Raw genomic sequence first — 19,516 nt, 5'->3', positions numbered from 1 at the left:
AGGCCTAGGTTGATGTATTTGCCGCCCCCTTGTGGGAACTTCTTTGGCTGAGCCGACTTCTGCATGAAACCCCGGTACTGGTGCCGAGCTGACTCCCACCTGTGTTACAGGCTATTCCCTTTACTGGATTTAGACTGAATTCGAATGTTTCATAAGAGCAGGGGAAGGGAATATGTATTTTGCCCCACGCTATAGCCTGGACTATGCAGTAACTTTTGCAATGCCATGAATTTGAACTGTATTAGGTAGCTGTTAAAAGTTTTAAAAGATAGACAAACAACTCCCCGAGCATAGTCAAAGCCCTGGAGCACACAATATCCATTTTATTCTTTCCTTTGATAGTGAGCGTTTGGTTATTTTCAGTGGTTTTATGTGCAATCTCTCATGTTAAGTCTCCTTGATTTGACTGCCGTGTGGCAGAAATTTAAGCAAGAGCCTGTGCAGCCCTGCAGTTCAAAGCACCGTCTGTGGACCAGGAGCACCAGCATCACTTGGGAGCTTATTGGAAGCACAGAATCTCAAGCCTCTCCCCAGACAGGCTGAATCAGATATGCCTTTCAAAACAATCCTGAGTGATTCATATGCGCATTCAGGTTTGAGATGCTCTGCTCTGCAGACCTCAAAACCTTCCAGACAAAAGCAACCCAACTGAATCCTAAAACCCCCAGGCTTTGAGCAAATACAAGATTTCCTAGGATATTGGTCTATACCCGTATCAAGTCCTGGCCCTTGAAGCCGAGTTTCACAAGTTTTTCTAGACATTAGAGATTAGAACCTGTATCTGGTGATAAATCAAGTATTTGCATTTCTGAAAAATATGTGTAAAACAAAAATTAGAAAACAAAATTTCTATCTTCCACGGTTTGTTCAGTAGAACCGATCAAGACAGGAAAATATAAATCCATGTTGTGTGAGAGGCTTCATCAACTTGACAGCAGATTCTGCTCTCCCTATAATTCAGTTCTCTCCTGCTTGTAGATATCGACGAATGTCAGAACGGCCCGGTGTGCCAGCGCAACGCGGAGTGCATCAACACTGCGGGCAGCTACCGCTGCGACTGCAAGCCCGGCTACCGCTTCACCTCCACAGGGCAGTGCAACGGCAAGTAGTCCCCCCCGCCCAGCGCCCACCCGACGGGCCAGGCCCATTGAGCTGCAGATACCTGGATTTCTTTGAGATGGTTAGGTTGAAGAATACATGACTTCTGAGTTGTAGTAACTAAACTGGGAAAAGGGAAAACTGTTGAAATGTCTTCACACTTAGCTTTTTTCTCCCTTTGGAGGCGTGACGTTTCCAAATTTGCCTCTCTGCTGCCCTGCTGCAAACACCCACTCCCACAAATGCACACACACACACACACACACACACACACACACACTCCCTAACTGGTATTCAGGACCAAATACTTTTTTGTCCTTTCACATAATCCCCCTGGAGTGGGTGAGGTTGTCACCATTCTGGCCACATACACCAAGTCTAGATGGCAAAGCTCTTCTGAGCTGGGCCAGATTAAACTGCACAAACTAAGGAAAAAGAACCAACAGTATCACTTTTTCTCCTAAACAGCTTACACAGCTGAGGGCAGCAAACGTTGAAAGCCTTTTATTTGCTATGTCACCTACAGTAAAATGAGAAACTATCCGCTAGAGGTTAAATTTTTTTGTTGTTCCCGTTTGTCAGGGATGTGGTAGAAATAAGAAGGATGAGCGTGTTACCAACTTAAATTGATGGTAAAATTATTAGGTGTCTGATGGTATCTTGTAGCCAATGGTATCAAAAACACTGGTGTTTCAGTCCAGAAGGAAAGTAATACCTCAGAATGATTTTCATCTCAGTTTTTTAGTAATTATAAATCACTGTATATTTAGCAAGGAGGTCAGGAAGAATGTGTTATTTTGCTTCTGGCTCATTTCACAAGGAATTTCCTGGATATTTTATGCATTTGTGAATGAAACAACACCAAGGAACGTGGTCAGATTTTCCTTGGATTTCCTTGCCCACCAGTGATTAAGTGGTGGGAAGTGCACTGCTTTCCGTAGGGTATTTTGCATTGTTTTATGAGACTTTGGTGGGAAGAGGGTGTAATAACAGAACAAAAACTCATTTTGAGAATCAAGACTTGTTTTTTGGGTTTAAAGGAACATGTGCAAGTATTTAGCATTTTGTCAGCAGAGCAGTTGTTATCCACGTACTGAAAAAAAAAAAAAAAAACAGGACAGGAAAAGTGAGGACGTCTCTGATATGAGTCACAATGCTCTCATGAAACTTGGCATTCATACCACTTCCCTGCATTTTGCTTGTAATTTATATTTATTTGAAACTGCGTGAAATAATTCCAATCAAAATAAGGAATTGCTGATAATATAGAACATGTCATTTCACACCATTTCATGCTCAGGCAAGATGAGGGAAGAACTATTTTATACATCAAGACAAGACGTCCAACCAGGGCCTGCTGGGGCTTAAGCCCTGTCATGTTTTCTTGTAGAATATTAACATAAATAAAGCTCATCCAGCGTTAACCAGCGATAAGTACTGTGAAGGAGTGTTGTCTGTAGCCAAATCTTCATTTCCCTCATTCATTGAAATCCTCACAAGAAAGGGAATGTACTTTAATTTGAGTTTTGCAGCTATTCAGCCTCTAGGGCTGAAGACTTCACTCTGGAAATGTCTTCACTTACATCTTTCTTTTAAAATGTCTTTAAATACTGTCCTATACGTGGCATTTTTCAGACATATTGTAAAATACTCCTGCCTTCCTGTGTTTAAGATGAAAAGAACTAAAATTTCCTCATCATAATAAGATTTTTATTTGAATCCATAAGTACATCATTTCAACAGCTGGCCATAATACCCGCATTGTTACTGAGAGATTTTTAGAGAACAGTTCGGTATCGAAGCCGAGGATGCTGGTCTCACCTGAGGAGCTGTGCATTAGAGCAAATGCAGCCCCCTTCTGAAATGGATTGCCCAGCTAAAGACATATTCTTCCCAGCCATTTCCTCATGGTCTCCTCTCTTTCTGCTGACTGTGTGGGTGTTTTCCCCCAGTACCCTGTTTAAATCCCCTATCTCAACCTCAGACAGAACCTTCTGGGAGTTTAAATCTTGGTGCTTGTAGAAACCTAGTTTTCTGGTCTCAATACAAAGTGAACTTCACAATTAAGTTCTCTAGAATGGTAACTTTCTGTTTCACCAGTAGAACTGCAAAGTAATCCATGTTTCATTTTTTAAAAATCATCATGAAATAGGCAATGTAGGAAAGAAAATTCCTAACTGAGGATCCCTTTCTAATAAGATGCTTAATGCTCTCCATTTTCTGTGGGTCCCAGAGATAAGACAGACCTGGTCCTTGCATTCTCCCAGATCCATATTACCAGAGGTTACCCAAGGTTTGGGCCAACCCTCCTCAAAATCAGCTCACTCCACAGAGCTTGGCAATGGAAATCAATTTCCTCTGCCTATCTCAGGGAGCAGCTTGCTCATTTTAAATCCGTTTTCTCTGATGGGAATAATCATAATTTGTTCACAAGCATTTCTGCATAGGCTAGCCATAGCTCCTAAGCTAGTCTATCCCAATTTCCCCTCTTTATGATATACTCAACCCCACCTGAGACTTTTAAAGGATATGGTGATTCATCAACTCTAAATGTTTTGCATATTGGAAGGAAGTAGTTCTAAAAATGGCAGCCTGAGCATGTGAAATGGAGGGAATATACTCTCTCCTGGCATGGACACAGCTGCTCTGTGCAGCAGAAAGTGCCTGTTCCCAGTTGCTGTCTTCTCAGTAGATAGGGCAGGCAAACAGCAAGTGTGGATTATTCAGCTGAGAGCAAGGTGCTGCGGTGCTCTACAACATCTACACCAGAGGCGGCATTCTGCTATTTGCTTTCTTTTGTGACAATAGGAAAATCAGGATAACGCAGTGCCTTTTTAGTTACATTTTCCCTAAACGTAGAATCTTGAGAGCTTTAGAAAATTAGAGGCATAAGTAGGCATGTAATTATGTCATCTGTGGATTCCTGCAACAAATTTGGCCCCTGAGATAATCAGATTTCAGGAGAGCATCACTTGATGACAAATATAATTTAAAGCCTAAAGACTGGCAGAAGCAAGATGAGAGGGCTTCCTTTTGAAAGAATATGGATAAAAAAGAAAGAAACATCATTAGGATTGTCAAGTGCTGAAAGGAGCCGTGTGTAGACAGGAAGACTTGGTTCAGATGGAACAAAAGGTTATAGGAGTGAGACAAAATAATGATGTGTAAGTGGAACAAGGGACGATGCAGGCTGTCCATCATGAAAACCTATCTTAGCAATGGGATTTGTTTAAATTTCTAGAGGAAGCCATGAGGCTTCCATGATTTGAGGCACCAAATCTTGACTAGACAAAATACTTCAATCAATTACACAGTCTAAGATACTGCCTAGGCAGATAATCAAATGGATTATCTACCAGTTTGGATTTTTCTTCCCCATTCTGCTTCTAAGTTTTCTCTTCTTTTAGAAGATGTTTTTGGATACCACCCCTGTTTTTCATTGCTTGTGTATTGTTAATATGGTCTGAAGGTGCCCAGTAAATGAGAGTAAGTTTTAACCTATTTTGAGTCAAAAATAAATATGTCAGCATCTGTTTTACTGGCTTAGTTTAGAGCTAGGATTAATCCTGAGAGCAATACCTAGAAGTAAGTTATTTGATTTGATTTTGTCTTCTAAGTTTTCACTTAACTTTTATCTACAGATCGCAATGAATGTCAAGAAATCCCCAATATATGCAGCCACGGACAGTGTATTGACACAGTTGGAAGCTTTTATTGTCTTTGCCACACTGGTTTTAAAACAAATGCTGATCAAACCATGTGTTTGGGTGAGTATGTGACTATCATTTCATTTTTTCTTCATAACCTATTGAGAAATTCATTTGTATCTGAATATATTTAAAGTTAACACTAAACTTTTCAGTAGTTGTTTTGTTATTTATAAAATAAAAACAGAAGCACGTGTGTAGCATTAACATCCTTTGGTATTTAAGCTTTAGTAATCTGAACATCATAAACCTCTTTCTTGATAATCATTTGGCTGTCAGTTCAGAAAAGCTTTTGACTAAGAGATAAATTGAGAAAGATATTAAGACAAAAACTTACTATTTATTAATATTAAAAGCCTATTATTCTTTTATAATATTTATGTGAGCTTGCCTTATTGGAAAGGGTGCAGCTTATGATTGTTTGAGTATGAGCATTTCTTGAGACGTGTCTGTAGTTTGTATCAGATCCTTAAAGACAAATTTACAGATCATTTTCCTAGGGGAAAAGAGCTCAAGATTTTAAATCTTTTCCTTGGTCTTAGTACTGAATCAGAATGTTGATTTAGAATAAACTTCAAATATGTAATCAGTCAATTTCTCTCTTTCCCTCCTTTCTGTTTCTACTTTAAAGCAACATCTATTAAGTCTTCTGGGGACTTCATGAACATGAATCAGTTTCACAGCTGGAAAAAGAACAATCAATAGAGTGATGTTTAAAGTGCTTGCCTTTGGCTGTAATTGGATTTATCCATTAGGGAACATTCTCATAAAGTTTGGTCATCTTCAGAGTAGATAAGTTTTAAGTTAAAGATTATAATAGGCCCTGCTCATCACTGGAGAGATAATCCCTACATATTAATGAAGCCCTGCCCAACTTTCATTCTCCGTCTTCCATCTGAATTATGTAGAACCCTCTACCAAAGAACCTGCCCAACTAAAGAACTTCACTTGCTTGGCTAAAAATGAATCAAGGCAGAAGTTTTTGACTGCTGGCAGGGTGACTCATCTGGATGCAGTCGTCAACCACAGACACACATGTTGGAGTCACATTGGGCTCAGCAATAGCTTCTTGATTTAAGATCACAGATAACTTATCTTTATGTCCAAAATTTGAAAGGAAAGGAAATCCTAACTCTAAACACTCTATTTTGCTAATCTGAGGTGTTACCTTCCACTCCTTCCCCATCTCTTTGTCCTTGCCCTCCTCATTCTGCCTGTTGATATAACAAGCCAACAATATCAACTTTTTTCATTTTAATTTCTTATTTCCTCCTTAATATAATGGACACCTACTCTTTATGAGAAAGATGATAGCCGCTGTCTCAAGATGCAAAGACACATAAGATGCCAAAATAGCTTTACAAATAGTCAAAGTGAAAAGTCATAGACCAATAAAAAGACAAAATATACTGCAAGAGAGGAGAGCCAAATTAGGGGCCATCACATTGGGATAGTTTAGAAGGGAGATAAGTCACCATTTCATGGGAGTGGTCGTGGGTTTTCAGGGGTGGACTTGGAAAAAGAAACATGTCTAAAATTCCAGGTGAGTTAGAAAGCTAATTTATTTTGTGGCTGATTTTGGGGTAATATCAGGTGACTCACTGCTTTTTGGTAAACTGGAGTGAGAATCTTAAAGGCTGAAGTTTGCCAAAGGTGGCAGTGAACCAAGACCCAGATGTGCACAGAATTTTCCATTTCCAAGTGAAAGTATTTGAGAAAAGTGGCAAGGGTGGAGAATTCTAGAAGTAAATAGAATAAAATAGTTCTTGTCCAGTTCTCATGTCCTTAGCTTGCCTCCTTTCACATGCCAACCAAGGAAAGGATTTTCTCCCAAGGCTTAGAACCTTGCCTTTGGCTGGTTTCTCACAGGGAGCTGCCACTGCTGGAACTAATACCAACATCGAATCTAGAAGTTCTCAGCCTACGTACGACATTTTGTGAACTCTAAAATGCCTTTTCACCGCAGGTAACCATATACCCTCTTCTTCTGTTAATAATCATGTTTTTCTATGTCCTTTGTTCCTGCTAGACATAAATGAGTGCGAAAGAGATGCCTGTGGGAATGGAACTTGCCGAAACACAATTGGTTCCTTCAACTGCCGCTGCAATCACGGTTTCATCCTTTCCCACAACAATGACTGCATAGGTGCGTGTGCAGAACAGTCAACCACCAAAGGAAGGCAGTTTTATGTGTGTTCTTTGTCATGAGCATCATCTCCAGCGTGCTGGCAATCTTTTTTAATATATGCCATCTTACGCGTGACAAGTGGTTAAAAAGAGTTGTTAAATACAATGTGCTAATTAAGTGTCAAATACAGTTACTACATCTATTACTTTTATTAATATACTCATTAGCAGCTATAATTTTTACGTCTACTATGCTGCGAATTAAATGCGTTTCAAAATAAATCGAATATGTTTTAAAACATACAAAAGCTATCCTTTGTATAGAAATTACGTAGTTCAGGAGCAGTGTGGACCTACTTGTCTAGATGTCTCACTATAGCCTCCCTTCAAAGAAGTTAAAATTCTTCTTATAAAGTATGCTATATTATTCACAAGCAAGGGTAAGGAACCAAATTTGGTATTGTGCTAGAGGCTACTTTTATATACTTCTGATTACAAGAATATTTAATTAACAATACCCTCAGCCATACTGTGTATTAGTAATTCAGTTTTAACCTTTAAAAATTAAACCTAAAGGATGATCAAGGTGAAGCTCATATAAAATCCTAATATAAATGATCAATCTCTAATTAGTAGGATTATGTCATCTTGTTAGGTTCTGACAGGTGAATAAAGCCAGGTCTGTTGTTATAAACTAGATCACATTGGAATTTCTTAAGTCTGCCTGAGCCAGCAAAGGCCACTGAAATTCAGTATAAGTATTTTTCCCTTTAAAAGTTTTGATCATTGATGGTATTATGACATTTTCTTTGGAACATATCAAGGGATATTTTTTTGGCAGATGTTGATGAATGTGCAACTGGAAATGGGAACCTTTGCAGAAATGGCCAATGCATCAATACAGTGGGGTCCTTCCAGTGTCAGTGCAATGAAGGCTATGAGGTGGCTCCAGATGGGAGAACCTGTGTGGGTGAGTGCTGCTTCAGAAAGACCCTCCAAAGTTCATCCCAGAGGCCACTCCAGGAATCATGCAGTCTCTATCACAATCCTTCCTTCAGAAGCCTGAAGGAAAAAGATCAGAGTAGAAGTACATTAATCCTGCCTGTATGTGTGTATGGTATATATACCGCTCTTCCCCTTTATCTTTTAAAATTAAGTGTTTGTAATTACAGAAACAGTTACAGCGTTCAATGTAACTGTTAAATTGTTCTATAAACAACTGTAATTCCCTTTCTTTTATTCTTTTTCTTCAACATAGCTTTGTGGTAAGCTCTTATACAGTCCTTTGGGTGTCCTCAAAGAACTTCATACCCATTGACTTTTCACGTGTTATGCTCTCCTGGAAAGTAGATCAAATAAAATATGGTTGTTAAATACATTGCACACTTCTGAAAGCTAATTTTTATTGAGCTGTTTTTCTCCAGGGTAGAGTTTGTGGACTTTAGATTTATGTATTTCTTAGATTTTATTCCAGTTTCTTTCAATTTTAGTTGCTTGATGGAAATCATGCCGGTGGGAACCTCTTTCTTCTTTTTCCCTTTTCTTTGCAGATATCAACGAATGTCTCCTAGAACCTGGAAAATGTGCACCAGGCACCTGTCAGAACTTGGATGGGTCCTACAGATGTATATGTCCACCTGGATACAGTCTCCAGAATGACAAGTGTGAAGGTAGGAGGGCTATCAATATTTGGTAATTAGCAGTATTGGTTACTGCATTGACATTATCAAATTTTTGAGATGGTGTGATGGTGTCTTCATTTTGGAATACTTTATCAGAAACAAATCCAAGGGTAGGTTATGACTTATGGGCTCAGAATTAGATGGTGAGACAGGAACATCAATTCTCACGCTAATCTCTGATGAAGCTATTTTGCTCTGTGTATATGGGTGGTCACATGACCCTGACACTTTCCCAATATACTTTTATGCAGCTGGTAAAAATTTCTGGATTACATGTTTTTAAGTGCCAATGGGTTGCAACTAAACATAGCTTCCTGATTCCAGTTAAAATCTTTAAGTGACCACATTCAAGGTTGGATGAATGTGGCTATATAATTTGTCTATGTTATTTTGACTTGTAGAATGGTAGAAATGTGTAACTACAAATAAATTCTCAGCAAATTTTATAGTACCGTATTCCTCAATACGTACATATATCATTGCATTAAATGAAGGACATTAATTGCCAGAACTTCATCAATGAATAGGGTGAAAGGACTTTTAAGAAGTCACCTAGTCCATGCTCCCACCTTTAAACAAGTCTGCATCTAATCCATAATGAGTAAGAATTGTCCACTTTTAATATCATCAATGACAAATATTTATTATATATCTAATTTAACTCTCAGTCAAGAGATAATATTCTAAATGGAAACACTTGATCAAAATTAGACCTAAATACAAATTATTAAGTGTTATTTTACTTCTATTAGAGATCAGCTTTATTCACTCCATGATTAATGCAAAATGACCCTAAAATGAACAGAATGAAAATGTATAGAAAGAAAAATGACTTCCAGAATAGTTCATAAACGTGTTCATTCTAAATCTTTGTCCCTACCCTTAAGAAGTTGGCACCTACAGTTTGATTTCTACCGTAACAACAACAAAAACAAAAAGGAGACATCCAAGCATTTTTACAAAAGTTGACTTTTAAGCAAAGGTTGGATGTCGGGGTGGAGGGAGTGTAGGAATGGAGCAATTCAATCATCATCAGCAGTTTAGATAATAAGCCACAGGAAACATGATACAACTATAAATGCAACATAAGAACATGAAGTGATGAAGAAGCTAGTTTTGCATTGTACAGGAAGATACTTTGCACTGCACATTTCTAGAAAATCTATTGTGCGGTATTTACAAAATTAAGTCAAAACAACAAAGTTAATATCCTAACTTCCCTTTAGTTGGACCTCGTGGGAATAAAGCTGTGTAATGCAAATACATTTTGGTGTGGGTAGAACTCGTTGCACCAACCTGAAAATAAAGAGTCGCAAGATACAAGGGATATCTGTTTCGTTGGAAAAAAAAATGTCCATAAAAATAGCATGGTTCAGAATCAAGACTTACCTCTTTTTCACTACAAATTCCTGCTGAAAGTCAGGGGAAAAGATGGGTACGTCTCTTGGAAAGAGTGGTCATACTTTTTCCACAAGTAGGGTCATCATGTACTTTACTGACCAAACCAAGACAGTATTAATAACGAGTCTGGGTCAACAGGCATAAACTAGGACTCTCCCAGGCAAACTAGAACATACTCAAGCCATTGAAACTTCCCTGCAAACCATCCTTAATTACTCCTTTACAGTAGATAAGGTATATTAATATGCTAAAGGAAACATGCCACAATTATGTGTGTCAAATTCCTATCATCTATATGATAAAAGAAAAACTATAGTCTATACACAGAAGATATTTTTGTGTCTTCAGACAAATTAAACTGCAAATGAGAGATTGGAGCCTCATCTCTTGTGATATCTTTAGTTTGTATTGCATAGGATTACTTTCATGAGTACTGGTATCCTTGTAAAAGTCATAGTTTTAGGATATTGTAGCATGGGGTATTGGGGAAAGCACTGTGGACAGATGGGTGGAGGGGAACAAATTTGGTTCAAAGGCCTACATCTCTCATGGGGTAACTCATTGGCAACACAATTAAAATTTCAGAGCGTCTGCTTACTGTGTAGTGGTGAAGTCAGACTCTAGAGTTTCTTGCTTCTTTCCTAGTTTAGGGTGGTATGAAATTATTCCAACTTTTCTAATTATCCAAGAAATTCAGTCTGGGTAAAAGATGTTTCTCACTGCATCCCTAAGAAGGCACTTGCAGAGTCCATTTTTACAATAAGAACCATCAAAACTAGTTTTTTAAAAGTCATCACAGGGACTTCCCTGGCGGTCCAGTGGTTAAGACTTCACCTTCCAACGCAGGGGGTGCAGGTTTGATCCCTGGTCGGGGAGCTAAGATCCCAACATCCTCATGGCCAAAAAACCAAAACGTAAAACAGAAGCAGTATTGAAACAAATTCAGTAAAGACTTAAAAAAAAAATGGTCCACATCAAAAAAATCTTAAAAAAAACAAAAGAAAAAATAAATAAAGTCATCACAGCCTAGAAGTCCACTCACAGCATCATGATACAGGAAAAACCTTCATTGTTAGAAGAGTTTTGAAACTCAGTTAAACTTTGTACTTTTACATTGTGCATTTAGTATCGGATGGTGTCTCCATCATGTTTTGACCTTGTTTGACACATGTACTTCTTTTAGATATTGATGAATGTGTTGAAGAACCAGAAATTTGTGCCTTGGGCACATGCAGCAACACTGAAGGCAGCTTCAAATGTCTGTGTCCAGACGGGTTTTCCTTGTCCTCCACTGGAAGAAGGTGCCAAGGTAAGTGCTTTTGACTTTTGGCTTTAGACTTTCATTACTCTGTGTTTATTTGTTGTGGTTTTATTTTTTAAACATGGCGAAGTTTTGATTCTTTGTGAAAGAGAAGATGGAGTGTTTTCATTCATCCAGACATCTAATGATTACCATATGTCAGAAAGTTCATTTTTACTTTTAAGGTTAAAAACTCATCCATCAAATTATGGTTGCTTGTACAACAACTGTCCTGGCACTTTAAACCTGTCTCTCCCTCTGAGAACACAGATGCTGATAGGTCAGTCAGCAGGGGATCAGCCATGAGCCACTGAACATGGCAAAGCCTGGGGGAAGTTCAGTTACAAGTTCTCTGCCTCTGAAGAGGTAACCTCTGTAAATATGGGCCAAAACCTAGACTTTCAGACCGAAAAGTGCAGATTAACTCATGTGCTCCCGGGATATAATGCCTATCTCTTACATCACAAGTTTTCTAAGAAAACAGAGAAATAAATGTGAACTGACCAGGATTCTTGCTGGCCCACAGTCTGTTTTCAGGAATGATACTTGTGAACTTAAAAAAAAAAAATCAAAAGGGGAACCTGAACTTAAGCATAACACAGTTTATTATGTCTCAACAAACTATTCAGATTTTACTAAACAATCAATTGTGTGTGTCTGTCTACTTATACAGACTAGTTTAGTGAATTCAGGACAAAAAAACACATGCAAACAGACATATCCTCCCCCCACCCCCATCCCACCCTCTTCCGGTGGTTTTTTTGTTGTTTGTTGTTTATATTTTTTTGTTCAGTTTTTTTTCCTTGGTTGTTTTGTTTTGTCTTTTGCTTCCATATTACCAAGAGGCAATGAATATCATTTAAAATTCCAAATATTGGGCTTAGGGGTCTCAGTCTTGCCATTTATAGCCTAGGGCAAGTCATTTAATCGTTTGGAAGCTCAATTTTCATATTTCTTATTTTTAAACAATAAGAATACCTGCCCAACCAGTCTTACTGAATACGTGAAAAAGCTTTGTTCATTTCTGAGTCCTTCATAGGCTCTTGCTATTGTTGTTCAAATTGATTAACTTTTTACTTTTCAACGGGTCATTTGGTCACCTAATATTTAGGGGTGTGAAGGGAGAGAGTTGAGAATTCTCTGTTGGTTTGATCCTGTAGGTAGCTATCAGAGGCCCATGTGGATTTCTGGGTTATGGGTGGGATGGTGCTTGATTCAAGCAAATATTCTGTCTGTATGGTACAGACCAGCCAGATAAATTCTTACTCCTACTCCCTTGTCTTTGTGTGCCTTTGGCTTGGCCGGAGTTTGGAAAGAAAGCAGTGAGAAACCAGGTGTGAATCTGCCGATGTGGCAGGCCAGAGGAAATTCATAGGCTATTAATTCAATTTGCACTGGCCTGTCACAGAGCAAGCTAACGCTGCAGGAAGAATCAGCCCAGCTGTGAGCAGCCCTGCCACATGCTCAGCTCCAAGAGGCAGAGCCAGAATTGAGGAATGCAAGCAGGGAAAGTGACTTTTGTAGCTCTGATGAAATTTCAAAGGTCATTAAGGCTCTTTGCAGATAGACCGGTAAACAGGCATCCTAGCAAGCCCTCGTTAAAGGACATGGGCATACACAACTCTCTTTCCTGATGCAAGGCACCTTTAATTAAAAAACAAAACCAATTCTAGAGGATCATCACAAGCAAATGTAAATCTCCCAAAGAGCACAGATTTTGCTAGAGCCAGGGCATTAAGAGCTGGGTTTTTACTGTAAGATGACAAATTAGGAGTCAGGCTTCTGTTGTCCATAAAATGAGAAAATTCCACAGAACCACAGATAATGTTTTTGAAGGAACAAATGTGATATAGGACTCAGGTGAACAGACCCTGGCACCTAAAGGCCACAGATGTAAATGAGCCACTCCCACTTACAAAGTTCAGTGAAGGGAATTTGTCACTTAGGCTCACTCTAAACTTCATACCTAGATTTTTTTTCCCCCGGGGTGAGGTGATAGAGCGGCGTTGGGGAGCTGGGCTGGGATATGGAATAGGGTCAGTAATGAAAGGAGAAGAGAATGACAAAATTAACAGACCAATATTAGCACATGCATGTATCTAAGTTTAAAAGAAACATTACAAGCTGAAAGACAAAAGGAGAGAATTGAGTTTTGATATAATTGTTGAGACATTTTTGTGAGTAGTCATTAAATTATATCTTAAGACAGTTGTAGGCATAAATAATAAAAACTGGACCAATAAAAACACAAAAGACTGTATGTGATGATGAACTTGAAGAATAAAGCACATCAAAAGGTGTCCTTCAAGAAACTACAATTTGTTAAATCTTGACACTTCTCAGCAAAGCAACCGTTTAAATAGCAGAGATGCTGCAGGACAAGGATAGGCTTTTATTGCTCTTCACCTTCAGAAGAGTAGTTTGCTGAAAGGTGCCTTTTAGGACCCAGGCATAATGGATGTGAAAATGGAGTAGAAACTAGAGACAGTTGATCTAAAAGAGTTGGTAGCCATGAAGAGTTCAACACGTTCATTGGAGAGGTCAACAGAATCTGACTTACTGGAGCCTGGTAAATGTGGTTGACTGATTGACTGATTGATATTTTTACTTTAATTCATAACAATTTTTCTGCTATGATCTTTGGCAACTCAGTTATTCTTACCTTGTCTCCTCTTCCATGAAATAAAAGATGGTGAAATTGTCTTAACCGAAATCATAAATGGCTATAATAATATGCTACCTGGAATTGAAAACAGTGACGGGAGAGAGCAGACCTGGTCATACATAAAGGAAGGGGGATTGTGCAAAATGGATATGAAAGCATTTCCTTAAAACCTGCAGATTTTAGCCTCTGTGTAACTCAGAGGAGTTTGCAAAGCTTTGGAGGTCAAATTTGAGGGAAAACATACTCCAGGCTCTTGGATGAGCTCACTTTTTAGAGTCACCCAATTTGCTCTATAAGAAGTGGAAAAGTCAGTTACCAAAACTGTCAAGCAAGTTTGGAGAATTTTGTAGGAACTAGATCCCAGCCCCATGTTCCATGTTGGAGTTACCAAGAAATAACTGATATTAAAGAAATATATTCTTTGGAAGAACAATTCTTCTCCTTCACATCCACCCATCTCCCTGTCCTCCTCTTTATCTTCCCTCTCTCTCTGGCACTAAATAAGCTTGTGTGTGTGTGCAAGCGTGTACACACACGTGTGTAAAATCTGCAGAAAACCTCATATATTTTGTAGACAGAAGCTGCGTGAGTAGCTGCTTCAGTGAAATAGCATTGAGTTGTATTTTTGCCAGTCCACAAAATTGCCACATCTTTATTTGCTCTATGCCTGGAATCTGGGGCTTTATTTTGGCTCCAGGGCTTAGGGGACACAGAATGAACAGCATAGTGTGATATCACAGTGAGTGCTAGAGCTGGGAGGTCTACCTTAACTTAGTGTGCTTGCTAAATGTTATACCATCTCAGTGTCTCCATCCTGAAGTCAGTGATGACGTTAGCATTGAAATGTGGCAGTGTTGGTTTTTATTATTCACATCAGGTTATTTTGGAACACTGGATAAAATGAGAAATAATAAGGTGAGAGCCACACAGCTTTGTTCATCAGCTCTCACTACAAAAGTTACTTACCACTTTAAAGATTTCAGCTCAATTACTATTATAATCACTTAAAAAGTGTGACTTTAGTAATGAGAAGAGATCACATTTAACAGGGTGGATTGTTTCTTACTCGGTATTATACAATAATGACTTAGTAGGAAAGCAACTGTGGGGTCTCTTGAATTTGTGCTGCAGATTTGCGAATGAGCTACTGTTACGCCAAGTTTGAAGGAGGAAAGTGTTCATCACCCAAATCCAGAAATCACTCCAAACAGGAATGCTGCTGTGCCTTGAAGGGAGAAGGCTGGGGAGACCCCTGTGAGCTGTGCCCCACTGAACCCGATGGTATGTCTACTATCTGCATTTCTCTTTGGCCATTCAAGGCACAGGCTGTAAGATTGTAGACCTCCAAAACGTAAGGCAATTTAATTGTAAGTCCAACTAAAATGTTCACTAAAATTATTTTATCTCAGGAGCTAGGTAGCTATTTTCTTCTGAACTATGTTATGACTCAAAGCTGCCCGAGTAGTAGGTACACCAGCTCTGGGAGCCTTGTTATCTTTCTCTGGTTTCTGGGCTTGGCTTGTTCATCCTGTTCCAATATGTGCAGCTTCCACACAGTACTTGGGGAGGAGCCTGTAGTTAATTGCCTTTGGCCCACCTATTAACAAGAGTTCATCTCCACCACAGAGGCCTTCCGCCAGATCTGTCCCTATGGAAGTGGAATCATTGTGGGACCCGATGATTCAGCGGTTGGTGAGTGGCTTGTGCTGGATTCTCAGCATTTCTTAATATTTTCAACCAGCCTCTTCTTTGTCCTTTCTCTAGCTGTTATTTCTCCACATTTATCTTGGAAAATTAAGCTTTTTTTTTTGGTCTTTTCATTTAGATACCAATTGTATTACTGTATTGCATGTTAATATTGTAATACTAGATATTTCATCGATTAGGCACTGAAATGATCATAATTTACCTTTGTGTTTCCAAAAATACATTGTTATTCACTGTTTTTTCCTCCTTTGCTTAAGATATGGATGAGTGCCAAGAACCTGATGTGTGTAAACACGGGCAGTGCATCAATACTGATGGCTCCTATCGCTGCGAGTGTCCCTTTGGCTACATTCTGGAAGGGAATGAATGTGTGGGTGAGTAATAAAGCAGTTTCTGTTATTGGGATTTTACAAATCAGAAATTAAGCTATTCAGCATTCACACTAGGAAGAATAAGTACCAAGATGGGACAGAAATAAGTTTTATACACTTGTTCACGTATCATTCATCTAGCAATACTAGCTGAGTCCCCACCATGTACCAGGCACTGTGCTAGGTTCTATGGCTACAGTAGTGAACCAAGCCAACATGGTCCTTCCTTGCATGGACCTTACAGTCTGATGAGGAGGACACTGAACACGTTTGAAGAGATAGTAGAAAGGACAGCATATATAATGAAAGCCTTTGTGAAATTTAAAGGTAATAAATTGTTAATGGTCATAATCTTATTCTCTTAGTATGTAAAACACAAAATTTACCCAGATTTTGTTACAGTTAGTACTATGAAAGGCTGTGTACCCAGTGTACATTCCTCTTGTTTTAACCCCCTTATTAAAATTTCAAAGAATGGTTCCTACGGCTGATCTTTGACCTCTTTTATCTAAGAAATCCAAAGCCATTCAATGTAACCAAAATTAATAATGGCATAAATGCTGAGGGTTTGTCTGTGTCCATTAGAAGATGTTCTTTCCTTATAGGGAATCAGGGCATGAGGTTTTAACTGCCTTTCTAAGCCTCAGAATGTAATATCATGCAGGTGGATTAAAATAGTTCTAATTACCTTACAGCTCTAAAAACCAATGATATTGTGATTTGTATTAACTTGAAAGAGATGTAATATTCTTGAGAGCGAAATGCAATTTCATAGCAGAACAAAAGCAAAGCTGTCAATGTTTTTTATTCAGTATCTTCAGTTAGTGCTACGATGTATAGGAGAAATAAGCATCCTCACCCAGGGTCTCTCTGCCATACCCTCTTGCCCTCACTTGCTGATTTCAGAACCTAACATGAGACATAATCCTTGATAACAACCCATCACTCTTCTGTGCTCTAGATAGCTGAGATAGCAATGTTACTTCTCTGAAATGTTCCTTTCCCAAAGGAAGGTACTCTCCCCCAAGAGCTGTGTCAGAATAAGAACAGTCAGTATTCTAGGTGGATGGGTTAGGAGACATACATATTTTTTAGACTTCCTTGGTAAGATTTGTTCTCTCTCCACAGTTGTTTAGAGAGCTCATACCCTAAACACATTTCTTTCTAGCCTTTCTTCTGCCTAATGTAAACCATCTGGTTTCAACAAAATCAACAAAATCTACTTGAATCTTGACTTTATCTTGTGTATTAATTTTGCTTAACCTCTGGTCTCTTATTTTGCGTATGTTTAGTCTTCTATTTTATATCTGGCAAAAATGCATCATGTTTAAGACTTCTTGGAGAATGATGTAATGTAAGGCCAAACTGGAGATGTATTTCTAGCTTTAAGTAAGCGAAAACTTTTGACTTGTGAGAGAAGCCTTGTTTTAACCCTTTGAGTATCTATTCCCCAGTAGATGTACTTCATAATGTAGAAGGCTGGGGACACTCATGATGAAGAGCACTGTAAGGGCTAAGAAGCCCAGGTACCATTACTGTTACTGCCACTGCCACTCAGCAAGTCAAATTTCGCAGCTATAAATCTGTAGTAATAAGACGCATGCATTCCTTTCTCAAGGACAGAATGAGAATAAAACAAGATGTTAGAGATCAAAATATTCTGATAGAAAGAAAGGCATTCTCTGAGTCCAAGTCCATTTTTCTCCCAATCCATCATGTTTTGACTACACTTCTGATCACCTGCAGATACTGATGAGTGTTCGGTGGGCAATCCTTGTGGAAATGGAACCTGCAAGAACGTGATTGGAGGTTTTGAATGCACCTGTGAGGAGGGATTTGAGCCTGGTCCAATGATGACTTGTGAAGGTAAGCCTCTTAAACACAGAATAGTTGGTTACATGTTCTGATCACAGGGACAGTACTTGGTTGATTACAATTCTGAATATTAAATACCACTCAGGGTATATAAAATAAGGAAAATCTGGGCCTGGTGGGCCATGCTATCATTTCTTCTCTATGTGGCCTCCTCTCTGCAGAGAGTATCTGAAAAAGATGTAAGTGGTTCATGGCACAAGTTATGCCACATCTCATGCAGAGTTCTTGTTGGTGTCTCTACTACCAATATTTATTTTTTATTTTATTAAATTTATTTATTTATTTATTTTTGGCTGTGTTGGGTCTTCGTTGCTGCACACAGACTTTCCCTAGTTACGGCGAGCGGGGGCTACTCTTTGTTGCAGTGCACAGGCTTCTCATTGAAGTTGCGGTGGCTTCTCTTTTTTGCCAAGCATGGGCTCTAAGCATGTGGGCTTCAGCAGTTGTGGCACGTGGGCTCAGTAGTTGTGGCTCGCAGGCTCAGTAGTTGTGGCTTGCGGGCTCTAGAGCTCAGGCTCAGTAGTTGTGGCACACAGGCTTAGTTGCTCCACGGCATGTGGGATCTTCCCGGACCAGGGCTCGAACCCGTGTCCCCTGCATTGGCAGGGGGATTCTTAACCACTGCACCACCAGGGAAGTCCTCTACTACTAATATTTAGATACAACACCTGCCTTGTCTACTACCCTCTTTTTTATTTTCCATTCCCCCCCTGCAACCTTTTTTCTTTGTATCCCGTGCACCCTTTCTTTTTCTTATGCTTTTGCTTTTCTACTCATAGAAAGATCTACACACTGAGATAACCACCAATATCCTTTAACTGTCTGGGAGCAATCACAGCAAAAGAGGCTGTCCATACTCTAAGCAACTGTTAGTATGCCTGGTAGGATATAAGGAAAGAAAGAGGGATGTAAGGAAAGGGAGGGAGTGTCTAGAATTGTGGTTCTCAAAGGGTGGTCCCTGGATCAGCCACATCAGCATCACCTGGGAACTTGCTAGAAATGCAGATTTTCAGGCCTCGTCCCAGACCTCCTGAATCAGAAACTCTAAGAGTGGGGCCTAGCAGCCCTCCAGGTAATTCTGATGCACTCTCAAGTTGAGAACCACTGGTTTAATAAAAGAATGAAGGGGAGGAGATAGTTAAGTGGGTATTAAAGTGAGCTCTTCATTAGAAATATGACCCATCAATACTCATAGTCAAAGTTGTTGGTGAATTTTTAAATCATGATCTAGGGTCTCACTTGTGTTCTCAGTCAGGATCATTGACCTTAGGGAGAAACATAATAATCAAGATGGTCTGTTTTAACCCTACTTTTCCAAAACATATTCTGATGGTTCCAAACTATGCAATCTACAGAAACCACTTCTATCTATTAAGCTATCATTATTATTATTCCTAGATATTTAAGGCTATTTTATTACTTGGGCATCAGTGTGAAATTATTCAGAACACCATTTTCTTGGGCATAAGAATCACTGTTACTTCACAAGAGCCTCTCTTATTTGGGGAAGGGGAGGTGGTTAAAGATATTGGATGGGTTGCTTCTGTTCTGACAGCAGTCGACTTGGCAGTTGTTTTGGCTGA

General features: G+C 39.1%; 1 protein-coding gene across 1 annotated transcript in view; it reads left to right on the top strand.

The window, feature by feature from the left end:
- Positions 1 to 19,516, top strand: part of FBN1 (fibrillin 1) — a 254,966-nt gene that overhangs the window by 198,166 nt on the left and 37,284 nt on the right. The window contains exons 45-54 of the mRNA XM_060096792.1: positions 979 to 1,101; positions 4,740 to 4,865; positions 6,835 to 6,951; positions 7,774 to 7,902; positions 8,483 to 8,602; positions 11,199 to 11,324; positions 15,112 to 15,261; positions 15,607 to 15,672; positions 15,945 to 16,061; positions 17,805 to 17,924. Coding sequence (XP_059952775.1) covers positions 979 to 1,101; positions 4,740 to 4,865; positions 6,835 to 6,951; positions 7,774 to 7,902; positions 8,483 to 8,602; positions 11,199 to 11,324; positions 15,112 to 15,261; positions 15,607 to 15,672; positions 15,945 to 16,061; positions 17,805 to 17,924 — 1,194 coding nt within the window. The remainder of the gene's footprint in view (positions 1 to 978; positions 1,102 to 4,739; positions 4,866 to 6,834; positions 6,952 to 7,773; positions 7,903 to 8,482; positions 8,603 to 11,198; positions 11,325 to 15,111; positions 15,262 to 15,606; positions 15,673 to 15,944; positions 16,062 to 17,804; positions 17,925 to 19,516) is intronic.

This window comes from Mesoplodon densirostris, chromosome 4 (genome assembly GCF_025265405.1).
Source record: "Mesoplodon densirostris isolate mMesDen1 chromosome 4, mMesDen1 primary haplotype, whole genome shotgun sequence".
NCBI classification, from domain to species: Eukaryota; Metazoa; Chordata; class Mammalia; order Artiodactyla; family Ziphiidae; genus Mesoplodon; species Mesoplodon densirostris.
Note: the sequence above shows the minus strand (reverse complement) of the source record. Positions and strands in the feature narration are given on the sequence as shown.